This window comes from Mangifera indica, chromosome 6 (assembly GCF_011075055.1).
Source record: "Mangifera indica cultivar Alphonso chromosome 6, CATAS_Mindica_2.1, whole genome shotgun sequence".
NCBI classification, from domain to species: domain Eukaryota; kingdom Viridiplantae; phylum Streptophyta; class Magnoliopsida; order Sapindales; family Anacardiaceae; genus Mangifera; species Mangifera indica.
This window is the reverse complement of record NC_058142.1, coordinates 3,905,572-3,917,072: the sequence shown is the minus strand read 5'-3', so window position 1 is coordinate 3,917,072 and position 11,501 is coordinate 3,905,572. Positions and strand designations below refer to the sequence as shown.

The following is an 11,501-nucleotide window of genomic DNA, read 5'->3' as shown; positions in this document are numbered from 1 at the left end:
AATCTAAAAGCACCCTGCGTGGTACCATGTAATTTAACCCTATTTTTACGGGACCACCTAAGCTGAAGTGAACAACTTGACGTGGCGGTTTTATTTTAATAATTATTTGAAAAATTAAAAATTAATGAATAAAATTATAAATATTTAAAGAGGAGATGGTAATAAAAATGCCTCACAAATGAAAGAAATGTACCGGCTAATGCAATACAAGGTAATTTACCCTTATTTTTAGGGGACCACCTAAGCTGAAGTGAAACAACTCAACGTGACGGAGTTTTGACAAACCATGATACGCGCCAGGCAATTGATACTCGCTATAAAAAGCGACATCCAGAGTGACCTAATGCTCCCTCTGTTATTTCTTTCTTTCTTTCTATTTATTTTTTTCCCTTCGTTTCGTAAAGTTTTCAAAAACGATTAGAGAAGAAATTATCAGCTGCGGAGGGACCATGGATCCTACTCCTGCTGCAAGGTGTGCTGAATCATCTCCCTCACTCCCTTCTTTTTCTTCTAAATTTTGGGGGTTTTACTCCTATTCACTGGCTTTTGGAAACTAGGGTTTTGCTTTTATCTGGTACTGTTAATTCGGTCAATGTATGTGAAGGTTTTGGGAGTTCGTGGTTGAACTTGTGGGTTTATGCTTTGTTTGATTGCTGGGATTCACAAAGCCAACTCGATGGCTGTTTAAGTTTTCAACTCTGACATTTTATGCTTGTGGATCGAATTAAGTTAAATTAATTCAATTTTTATCTTATTTGGAGCCTGACATTAGGTTGCAAATGCATCCATTGACTAGTACGGAACTAGAACAGCTTAATTGCACCACTCTTATTCTCAAAAATTCCCCTTTTTCCTCCAAACCAAATAACTCAAACATTTGGCATAATTGGACCAGTCCAGAACATTAAAGCTTTTCTTCTGCTTCCCAAAGCAACATGTCTCTCTAACAGAACCAAAAAATAAGAAGGAACTATCAAATTAATCCTTAAGCAGTTTGTCCGACAAAAATCTGGCAGAGAGGTAGGGCAAAAAGTGTTCTACTCTCATAAAGTCTTCTTTGCATTAGATGCACCAGTTCGGTGGCAAAGAATTATAAGGTCTTCTGTTTTGAATCAAATCATGACTGGCACCTTAGCTTTGCTGGGAACTTTGGCTTTCCAACTCACTTTAGCCCCTTAGGGTTTTTTAAAATTATCAGATTGCTCTTCTTTCAAGTTACAAGAAGATTTTAGAGTTACCTTGCCTCAAAATCATTACACTGGTCTTATGAAGCTAATGAATTTTTTTTAAAAAAAAGAGATTGTGATAGGATGGATGTTCTGTAGATTGTTGCTATTGTGTTGTGGAAGAATTGCGTACATTAGTGGTTTGGGGGTAGTTTAGGGAATATAGGTTTATTCAAATTTCTATTTTTTTGTTTATTTATTCTTGATATATATATGTGTGTGTGTGTGTGTGTGTGAGAGAGTTACCTTGCCTCAAAATCATTACACTGGTCTTATGAAGCTAATGAATTTAAAAAAAAAAAAGAAATTGTGATAGGATGGATGTTCTGTAGATTGTTGCTATTGTGTTGTGGAAGAATTGCGTACATTAGTGGTTTGGGGGTAGTTTGGGGAATATAGGTTTTTTCAAATTTCTATTTTTTTGTTTATTTATTCTTGATATATATATGTGTGTGTGTGTGTGTGTGTTCTATGCTGTAATGTTCTAGTTCATATTTTATTTGTGGCGCCTGTAATGTTCTAGTTCATATTTTATTTGTGGCGCCTTTTCGTAGTTCCGCTGGGGCATCATCACCTGCTGTTCCACCCAATGTTGGCAGTGTTGAATGTTCTGATCATGGACATTATTCTAAAGCAGCATCTCTATCTTGTGTTGGTTCCCAACCACCAAGGACTTCATTAAGCACGAGTGTTGGTGGTTCTGTTCTTGAATCATCACGGCCTTCATGTAGACCATGGGAGAGAGGGGATCTACTAAGGCGCTTGGCTACTTTTAAGCCTTCAAATTGGTTTGGAAAGCCCAAGGTATGGGTATTTCAATTGGTATAGGGAATTATCTTTAGCCAATGTTAAGGGCATTTACTGTTTGTTCCAAATTTCTTACAGGTTGCCAGTTCCCTCGCTTGTGCTCAGAGAGGTTGGACAAATATTGATGTTGATAGAATTGCTTGTGAATCATGTGGTGCATGCCTGAGTTTTGTTATGGTACCATCCTGGATGCCTGTCGAAGGTTAGCCATTGTAATCCAAGTATTTTTCGTTATTGGAATGCTTTTTCTTGCTCTTATAAAGCTTCCTGGAATACATCATCTCTGTGGGATGTTCTGCAAAACTTTGAAAAACTGTGGGCTATCTTTCCAAGTGTATTAGGATGCTTTTAGAATTACTGGGACAAGTAGTAGGATACTTGTACAATTACTGGGAAGATATAAATAACTATTGGCATTAGATGGTTGGATGAGAAAGAAGTTTTTTGGTCTTATTTATTATATTATGAATGAAAACTTGATGGAGCGGTAGGAGACTGAGAATTTGAAGGAATGACATTTGAAAGAGAGAGCTTCTGAATTTGTGGCTTTTCACTGTTGGTAAGAGAGATATCTTGAGTGTTCATTTGTGTTTGAACAATGTGTGCATTAGTGTCAGTCTACTTGCCGAGATGAACAAGCCTGTGATGTGTCATTTTTTGCATTTGTTTATGTATTCTATTTTATTTTTATTTTTTAAGCCATAGTTTGGTTTTTTGAGTAACAAAAAAGTTGTCCTATAGTTTCATTTGGTTATGAGAAGTGAAAAGTTTTTTAAGGTTATTAGTGCATAATTGACATCCTAGTGAAAATTTCTTGTTTTATTTGTCGGCTATCTGATTTGGGTTTCTTCAAGTCTGTGATCTTGGCAATTATAAAGATTCATATTCTAGGATACACAAGAACAATTAGCTTTTATTGTTTTCCTTTTTCCCTTCTGGAACCTTTTTTCTAAATCAGTATCTGCCACATGACCCTGTCTTTTGCTAATTCTGATTCCTTTCTTCTTCTCATTACTATCTACATTTTTCCACCTACAAAATTTGTGGTTGAAGTTGAAGAGGCTGGTGAAGCTTTTTCCAAGCAGTTGGATAGTGGTCACAAGGTCAACTGTGCATGGAGAGGAAACAGCTGTCCAGAAAGTTTGGTGCAGTTTCCTCCAACTCCACAATCTGCCTTAATTGGGGGATATAAGGATAGATGTTATGGAATTCTACAGTTTCAGTCTCTTCCTATTGTATCTACATGCGCAATTGAGCAGATGCGAGTCTTGCAAGGCCCACAGGTTGATCGCTTTCTGTCTTCATCACAGAATATTACAGCTGGGGAAGTGGATGTAAAATCTGATAGTATACTGGAGCTTGAAACCTCTCGAGATGGAGCCTACTACTTGTATTCTCGCGTAAGATATATATATGTACTTGCTCTTGCTGGTAGTTTATTATTTTCTTAGACTTCTAAGCCCTATAAACTTCTAATTCTGCATCTTCCATATTTTTTTTACTCCTGCAGGCACAGAAGCTTATAAGTCTATGTGGTTGGGAACCAAGATGGCTTCCAAATGTTCAAGATTGTGAAGAACATTCTGCTCAATCAGCAAGAGATGGATGTTCTTTTGGTCCATCTGAGGCTCAGGTCCATCTGTCAAAGGATCCAGGTCAAAGCAAAAATGCACTTTCTGCTTCAGCTCGAAGGAACACTGGGAAGAACAAAATGGTAGCTGTTGAGTCCAGACGTGAATATAGATCACCTTTGTTGGATTGTACTTTATGTGGTGCAACTGTGAGAATATCAGATTTCTTAACTGTTCCTCGACCTGCCCGATTTACTTCAAACAACATTGATATCCCTGATACAAGCAAAAAGATGGGACTGACCCGTGGAGTAAGTGCAGCCAGTGGAATTAGTGGTTGGGTTGCTGCTGATGATCCAGAGAAAGAACAAACAGAAGATCGTGATGAAGTGGCAACGACGGCTGAGGGGAAACTGCTACAAAATACTGACTTTGATTTGAATTTGACAATGGCAGGGGGTTTACCTTTTACTCAGGGGAACAGGACTGCTATGTCAGAAAATGTTCATGATGTAGACATGGGAAGGGACCTAATGATTGGGCAACCGGCAGGTAGTGAGGTTGGTGATCGTGCTGCATCATATGAGTCCCGAGGCCCTAGCTCTCGTAAGCGGAGCCTAGAAATAGGTGGCAGCTCAGAGGATAGGCCACATTTAAGGATGCATCAGGCTGATAGTGTTGAAGGGACAGTCATTGATCGTGATGGTGATGAAGTTACTGATGGTAGACAATATTCAGTTGGGCCTTCAAAGCGTGCTCGTGACTTTGATATTTTTGATACTAACTGTTCACCATATTTGAGAGACTCATCTGGAGCTGGTCCTAGCCATTCGGTGGGATTGGAAATTCATGCAGATGGCAACAGAAGTTCTTTGTTTCGACAAGGAACTGACCAAGCTGTAGGAGTCCTATCAACTAGAGATTCAGCACGTGCATCATCTGTGATTGCAATGGATACGGTATGTCACAGTGCTGATGATGATTCTATGGAAAGTGTAGAAAATTCTCCTGGGGATGTTGATGATGTTCATTTTCCCTCTAGTACGTATGGATTTTTCGACATGAACGACACTCTGGAACTGAATTATAGTAATCAAGCTCAACAGAGTATTTATTCCCGACGAGCTGCAGAAGCAGTTCCTGGAGAAATGGGTATCAGTAGTACAAATGACGGTGAAGAACTTTTCAATGCTGAAACTGTGACAGCTCAGGCTAGGGATGGATTTAGTTTTGGAATTAGTGGGGGCAGTGTTGGTATGTGTGCTAGCCATGAAGCTGAAATCCATGGTGCTGATGTCTCTGTTTATAGAACCAATAGTGTGGTTGGTGATGTAGAACCAAGAACTGAAGATGCTGAAAATCAGGGTCAGACAGGTGAATCTGCTCCAGATCCTGGTTTAATGGATGAGATTGTCCCTGATGAAATAAATAGGGAAGACCCACATGCTGACAACCAGGAGATGCTGTCTCATTCTGTTGGACGGGCTGACAGTGGCTCAAAAATTTATGGTTCTGTCAGGGCAGAATCAGCTGAAAGTAGAGAAAAGATAAGTCAAAGTGGCAAGTTAACCCAGGAAAATAATGCCCACCCTTCTCTTTCTTGTAATGCTAATATCTGTTCTGGATACAATACAGCCAAAAATGAGGTTACAAAGACTGGAAAATCATCATCTACAAACAATTGTCCCTACCCAGAGTCGGATTATGTGGCTGCAAATGGGATAGGTAAATATTGGATACCTTTTAATATGGTTAATAGATGGGTATAATTGTATTGATGCTCAAATCTTTAGCTAGGCAGTTAAGAGGTTCCACTTTAGGAGGGAGAAGATAGGACTGTCATGTAACCACTAATTCAAAAAACTTAAGTTGATAGGTAAGATTCCAATAATAATAATATTTAAGTTCTATCACAGGCTGTCAGATGAGCTTGTCATGGATCAAGCCCAAACATGTCATGTGATTCAGATAGATGATGTCAAAACTTGAGTTGTTATAGGTAAGAGTCCAGTAATAATATTTAAGCACTAACGCAATTCAAACATGAGCTTGTCATTGGATCAAAGCCCAAACAGAAATTTATGATGTGAGTCAGATAGATGATGTTAAGCTGGCATATCATATTTTTTTTAAAAGTTATTCTTAAAGGATATGACTTGGGTTAATTGTCTAAAGCATTTTTGAACCCCTTTCCTGCTCCCAGGCTAAAATGACTTGGGAAAGAATTACTATTGGTTCCAATTAATTCTTTTATATGTTCATTTTAGTATATTCAAACATTGCAGCTGTTACTCCGTTGTTTTCTGTTTTTATTTCTTCCTGCCATTGACATGTTATTAATGCTAGAGTTTTCAGGGCTTCCAAAAGGGGAAAGCAATTATGAAGAAGCTACAGAGTTTGATCCCATTGTTCAGCACAACCAGTTTTGCCCCTGGGTGAATGGGAATGTTGCTGCTGCTGGCAGTAATGGATCTAGTACCAGTGCTGATGCTGTTGCCCTTTGTGGATGGCAGCTGACCTTGGATGCACTGGATGCTTTGCGTTCATTGGGTCATATTCCTATACAGACAGTACAGTCTGAGTCAGCTGCATCTTTATACAAGGTTTGTTGTCTATATTGCCCGAGTGCCCTGTACTTAAGACATTTTTTGATTTCTCTCCATGTGATACACCTTGAGCAATTCTTTAATTGTTCGCATTGATGGCCAGAGGATTCGGTAGATGCATTAACTTAGTTGGAAGTGGAGGTTTCCGTTTTCCAGGTGCCATGTGTTGAATCCGTAATGCAGTTATGCATTATGTAGTTAATTGAATTGGTGATTGTTACATTGGCCTGACCAGGGTTTTACTGGACCATAATTTATTGGCTTGCCGTTTCTTATTATTTTCTTGTTTCCCTAAACAACTTAAACAATTTTTTCGAACATAATGTTTTTCCTTTGAACTATCATTGTGAGAAACGATTGATATTAGGCATCTTGGTAATTGGGTTTCCCTAGTTGCATGTCTCATAGTGATGGCCAGGTCTTAACTGCATACTTTTGTTGAATTTTTATGTCTGTACCAGAAGAATCTAGAAAAGCCCACTTTAATGGAAAAGCAGGTGATTTAGTTTGTTGATTTTATTATTTATAATCTCCTTTGTTGTAATCTAATATGCCATTCTTCTTAAAGCAAAGTTTATTTAAAAAGAAAAATAAAACAGGATTCTTTTTTGAAAAGCTTAAAGCTATGTTAGTAATGGAAGGCCTTATGGTTAATATGGGAACATAAAAGTTCCATTCTGCCATTCTTTTAGAGAGGCGACAAAAAATTTGGGATAGGAAGATATGGGCATAGGCAGAGAGAGTATTCATGTTTCTTTTGCCGAATGTTCATGTTTATGATGTAGTTTATTGATGGGCTAGAACACATAAGTTTGATTTTGAAAAGAAATAGGAAACTATAGTTGACTACTTAAAGCATGAGTGTAGGGTCATTTATTTCTCCTTGTTCCATTGTGATGTGGTTGCCTATTTCTGTAAATTCTCTATCCAAAGATGGTACACTCAGATTTTACAATTTCTTTGCATTATGATATGAATTTCTCATGAATTTTCTTATGCAGGATGATCACCAAACTCCTGGTGGAAAGCTTCTTGGACGGCAGTCCGTGAGCAAAAGCCATGGGCAGCATTAATAATAAATCTGCCTAGCAAAGTTGCAATAATCATTGGTAAGTGCATTCTCTAATTTCACATAATGAATGCTCTCATCTTTCTGTAGTGTGCATTGTTAATGTTATCAAAGCTCTTTATAATGAAAACATAATGGACCTAAATACGATTTGCCACAAACGATCATCACAACTATTTTTTTTATTTTACTGAAAACAAAATTGAATAAACATTTCTAAAAGATTTTATCATATAAGTTTCATAGTTTTAATTACTTGGGGTGTTGTATGAAATCCTTGAAATTCAAGATTACTTGTAAATTTCATTTTGTATTATATATATCACAGAAGCTGCTGTATTTGTGGTAAATTAGTTAATTGCGAAGATCCTCTAAACATGTATGATATGTATATATTTGTGTAGGATCAGAATGGCATTCCATGTCTGGAAACATATCGGAAATCAATTTCACTGGTGAGCTGCACTTTCTGGCATTTACTTTTCCAAAAGTTTCCTTTCTTTATGGCAGGACTAGTGCTTTATTTGTCCGAACAACATAACTTATCTATTTTTCGCATGTTTTCTTCGAAAGTTTGTTTTAGTATGTTAAATATCAAATGATTAGTGAGAAATGTGACTGGAAACTTTAATAAATTCAGTACTGAAATTTCTATTGTTTGATCATATATAAAGATTGGCCTTTCAAATGTAAGAATACCATTTAGATCTGAATGACTATTGTTAACTGGAGTTAATCTGTAAAATGATATTTAGGCTTCTTCCTCGTCCTTTGTTTTGGGGTGGAAAATGCTTTTGTTTACTTTTTCATGACCATGCCTTGAATTTAATCTGGGTGAGTTGGGTATGGGCTGAGACGATGGCTGTTATGAAGTGGCGGGGGTAAAAGAATAATTAACATATTTAATGTTTTAATTAACAGAATTATTAAATTACAAAATAATTATATTTAAGTAAACTACATTAAGGGTAAAATTAGAAAACGAATATATATATTTATATATATAAAAGAATAATTGTAATTTCTAGCATGTCCACCAATGGAATCCCCATTTTGAGGGAGTGGAATAAGATTTCCATTGAAATGCCCATGCCAGCAAAATATGGTACAACACAATGCAAGGAAACGGTGAACTTGGTGATAATAGTATTATTCAATTAAGTTTGTCCAATAAGTAATTTAGAAAAATGGAGGGATTACATAAGAGTAAATTATACTCCTTTATTGATAAAATCTTAAATTTGATTAGCAATCTGAGTCTTATCGAATAAATTAAAAAATTAATTTTAATATAACATTAAGAAACTTAAACCCATATTTTATGTGTGGTGGTATTTTACCCCTTTGCCGTTCAAATTATTCATTGTGGGCGAAAAAGAAATAATATAGATCGCAGCAAGCAGAGCTTAAAGAAATAGGATCGACATTCTCCACTCAAATACTTCACCAAAACAATCTACAAAATCTGGATATGAGCCAATCAATTTTGCATAAATCGCCACGTATAAGACCAATGGGATTAGATTTTAAAGGAAAAATCTCCATCTCCCCGTCTCTCAACACAAACAACACTAACACCATGTCAGCAACAGCTTTACGCTCACCTCTCTGTATCTCTTCTTCACAATCACAATCTGAAGCACAATCATCTTCTCCCTCAAATTCCCAGCATCAGCTGAGTTTCCACTTGGCTACCAAACCCAAAAGTCTTCTCCAGAATCATCCACTCTACCCACCTACCCATGCAAATCTCTCCATCCAAATCCAAGAAAAAATCATCTTTCTTGAAATCATGGGCATTGACTCAGGCAAGGCTTTATCTCTTAACCCTTCTCTCCAGTCAGCTCCTCTTCATTCCATTCATTCCATTATTTCATTCCTCCAATCCAGAGGCATCCTCCACAAGGACTTGCCCAGAATCTTCGGCATGTGCCCAAAACTCCTCACTGCTAACATCAAAACAGACATTGACCCTGTTTTCAACTTCCTCTCACAAGACTTAAAAGTCCCGGAACACAACTTCAGGAGGGTCATCAACAAGTGCCCACGATTGCTTGTTTCTAGTGTCAGAGACCAACTCAAACCGGCTTTGTTTTGGCTTCAAAGACTTGGCTTCAAGGACTTGGACGTTTTGGCTTATCAAGACTCGGTTTTGTTGGTGTCCAGTGTAGAAAACACCTTGATTCCCAAGCTTAAGTATTTACAGGGTATTGGTTTGTCGAAGGATGAGGCGGTGGCTATGGTTTTGAGGTGCCCGGGGCTGTTTACTTTCAGTCTTGAAAATAATTATAAGCCCAAATATGAGTACTTTGTGGAGGAAATAAAGGGGGAGTTGGAAGAGTTGAAAGATTTTCCTCAGTATTTTGCTTTTAGTTTGGAAAAGAGAATCAAGCCTAGACACATTGAGAGTGTGAAAAGTGGGGTGAAATTGTCTTTGCCAACCATGCTTAAGAGCACTGATGAAGAGTTCAATGAATTGCTGAAGCGAGGTAGTGGTAGTGGAGAAGTCATAGGATTTTAAGTGCAATATATGAAATTTAGATCCTGCATTAGAAATGATGAGTTTCTAGTATAGGATTTATATGATATTAGACTCTCTAATCTTATTAGCTAACTTTTGAGATGTGGTTCTTTCAAAGTTTATATTATTTGATATCAGAGTCATCACCATATCTCTCAGTTACAATCGTGCGGTGAGGGTGATGATACTGACATTAAAGTGTTTTTCCAGGGCTAGTAAAGAGTTAACGCATAGCTAGCTTGCGTGTGCTTCAGGGATGCAAAGTGTGATAGTATGTTAGACTCTCAAATGCAAGGTATGAAACTTGAATCTTACATTAGAAAATATGAATTTTTAGTTTAAAATTCAATCAGTCTCTTAATCATACCCAATTGTGTATATGTAAACACTAATATAAATAAAGGGGAAAGGACAATTTCCCACACAAGTTTTGTTGAAATAACAAATATATACTCATGGCAGATGAAAAACTAAAATACCCACCCAAAGTTTATTTTATTAGGACACACTCACATATTTTCTATTAGGGTTTAGGGGTAAATTTGTTATTTTATTAATAATATTAAAAGAATTAAAATTTTATCTCATTGCGCTTTTTAATTTGAAAAATTAACATTTTTTTCCCTAAATTAAGTTTTAAAAAATTCAATTTTTTCCCCTGAAATTCAACCATTTTCTCTAGCGATGGTCGACCAACAGCGAAGGAGTCTTCGTCTAGAGGTCATCCTCTGAACGATGATCGTCGTCCAAGTATGACAGCAGTCGTCTAAATCTGGACTACGTTTCATCGTCTAGATCTCTAGAAGACGGAGCATCGTCCATTTTAGACGACAATCGTCGTGCTCACTGGATGATGAGGGTCATCCAGATAATGGACAATGCTTCATCGCCTAGTGAAGAACGACGAGCATCGTTCAGATCTAGACGTTGCTCATCATTTAACCTCCAGTCATGTCGGTCGCCAATAGTCGAAGGGAGGGTGAAGAAAAAATTAGGGACTTGAGGGGAAAGTCACTTTTCAAAATTCAGGTATGGGGGTTAAATGTTAATTTTTACAATTTAAGGAAGAAAATGAGATAAAATTATATATTTTTAATATTATTGTTAAACAATAATTTTATCCTTATATCTAACGAAAAAGTTAATGACAGTTTAGGAGTGGGTAGGTGCTTGAGTTTTTCACCTGTTATAAATATATTTTTATGATTGAACTAAAATTTGAATGAGAAATAGTTCTTTGGCCTAAATAAAGCTAGTGTCATTTTGGCTTTGTAATTGTGATTGCATTATTTTTTCCTTTGGCAAGGTAGCGATGTTTGAGTTTTTAAACTTGTGTATCATGGCTATGAAGCCTTCAAATTGGTCAAATATGGGGGTTATTTTATGGACACCTTTGAGTTATTTTTACGGCCATTATGTAAATGATCAAGAATACAGAATTGGGCAATGCGATACCATAAAAATGACAAAAGCAAACTTCATTCTCTCTGTCGCTCTTTCGTATTGGTCTATGTAATAAGATAGGAATGATTAACATCTTCCTTGTATTGTAACTATTATTAACAAGGAAATTATATTCATTGGTCAATCTTCGAAGCACGATTAAACAATTCTTCATCCCGAAACCTATACTTCAATGGATTCCAATTCAAAGCTTATATTCAATAAACAACAAAGGACTAGATAATTTAACTCTACAAC

At 36.8% G+C, this 11,501-nt stretch overlaps 2 protein-coding genes across 3 annotated transcripts; both read left to right on the top strand.

Annotated features, from left to right (window-relative positions):
• Positions 1 to 311: 311 nt before the first annotated feature.
• On the top strand, positions 312 to 7,944 carry LOC123218813. Of its 2 annotated transcripts, none has more exons than XM_044640457.1 (8): positions 312 to 472; positions 1,781 to 2,030; positions 2,112 to 2,235; positions 3,087 to 3,433; positions 3,544 to 5,329; positions 5,960 to 6,207; positions 7,212 to 7,319; positions 7,684 to 7,944. In XM_044640457.1, exons 1-7 carry the CDS (start codon positions 450 to 452, stop codon positions 7,281 to 7,283), a joined length of 2,850 nt encoding a protein of 949 aa, XP_044496392.1. In that variant the 5' UTR covers positions 312 to 449; the 3' UTR covers positions 7,284 to 7,319; positions 7,684 to 7,944. The 2 variants fall into 2 exon arrangements, with proteins under 2 accessions (XP_044496392.1, XP_044496391.1); XM_044640456.1 differs by having other exon boundaries at positions 5,951 to 6,207.
• A 777-nt stretch (positions 7,945 to 8,721) lies between these two features.
• On the top strand, positions 8,722 to 10,223 carry LOC123218816 (transcription termination factor MTEF1, chloroplastic). Its single transcript, XM_044640462.1, has 2 exons — positions 8,722 to 9,768; positions 10,011 to 10,223. The coding sequence occupies exons 1-2, from the start codon at positions 8,751 to 8,753 to the stop codon at positions 10,025 to 10,027; spliced, it is 1,035 nt and encodes a 344-aa protein (XP_044496397.1). The 5' UTR covers positions 8,722 to 8,750; the 3' UTR covers positions 10,028 to 10,223.
• Positions 10,224 to 11,501: the final 1,278 nt, after the last annotated feature.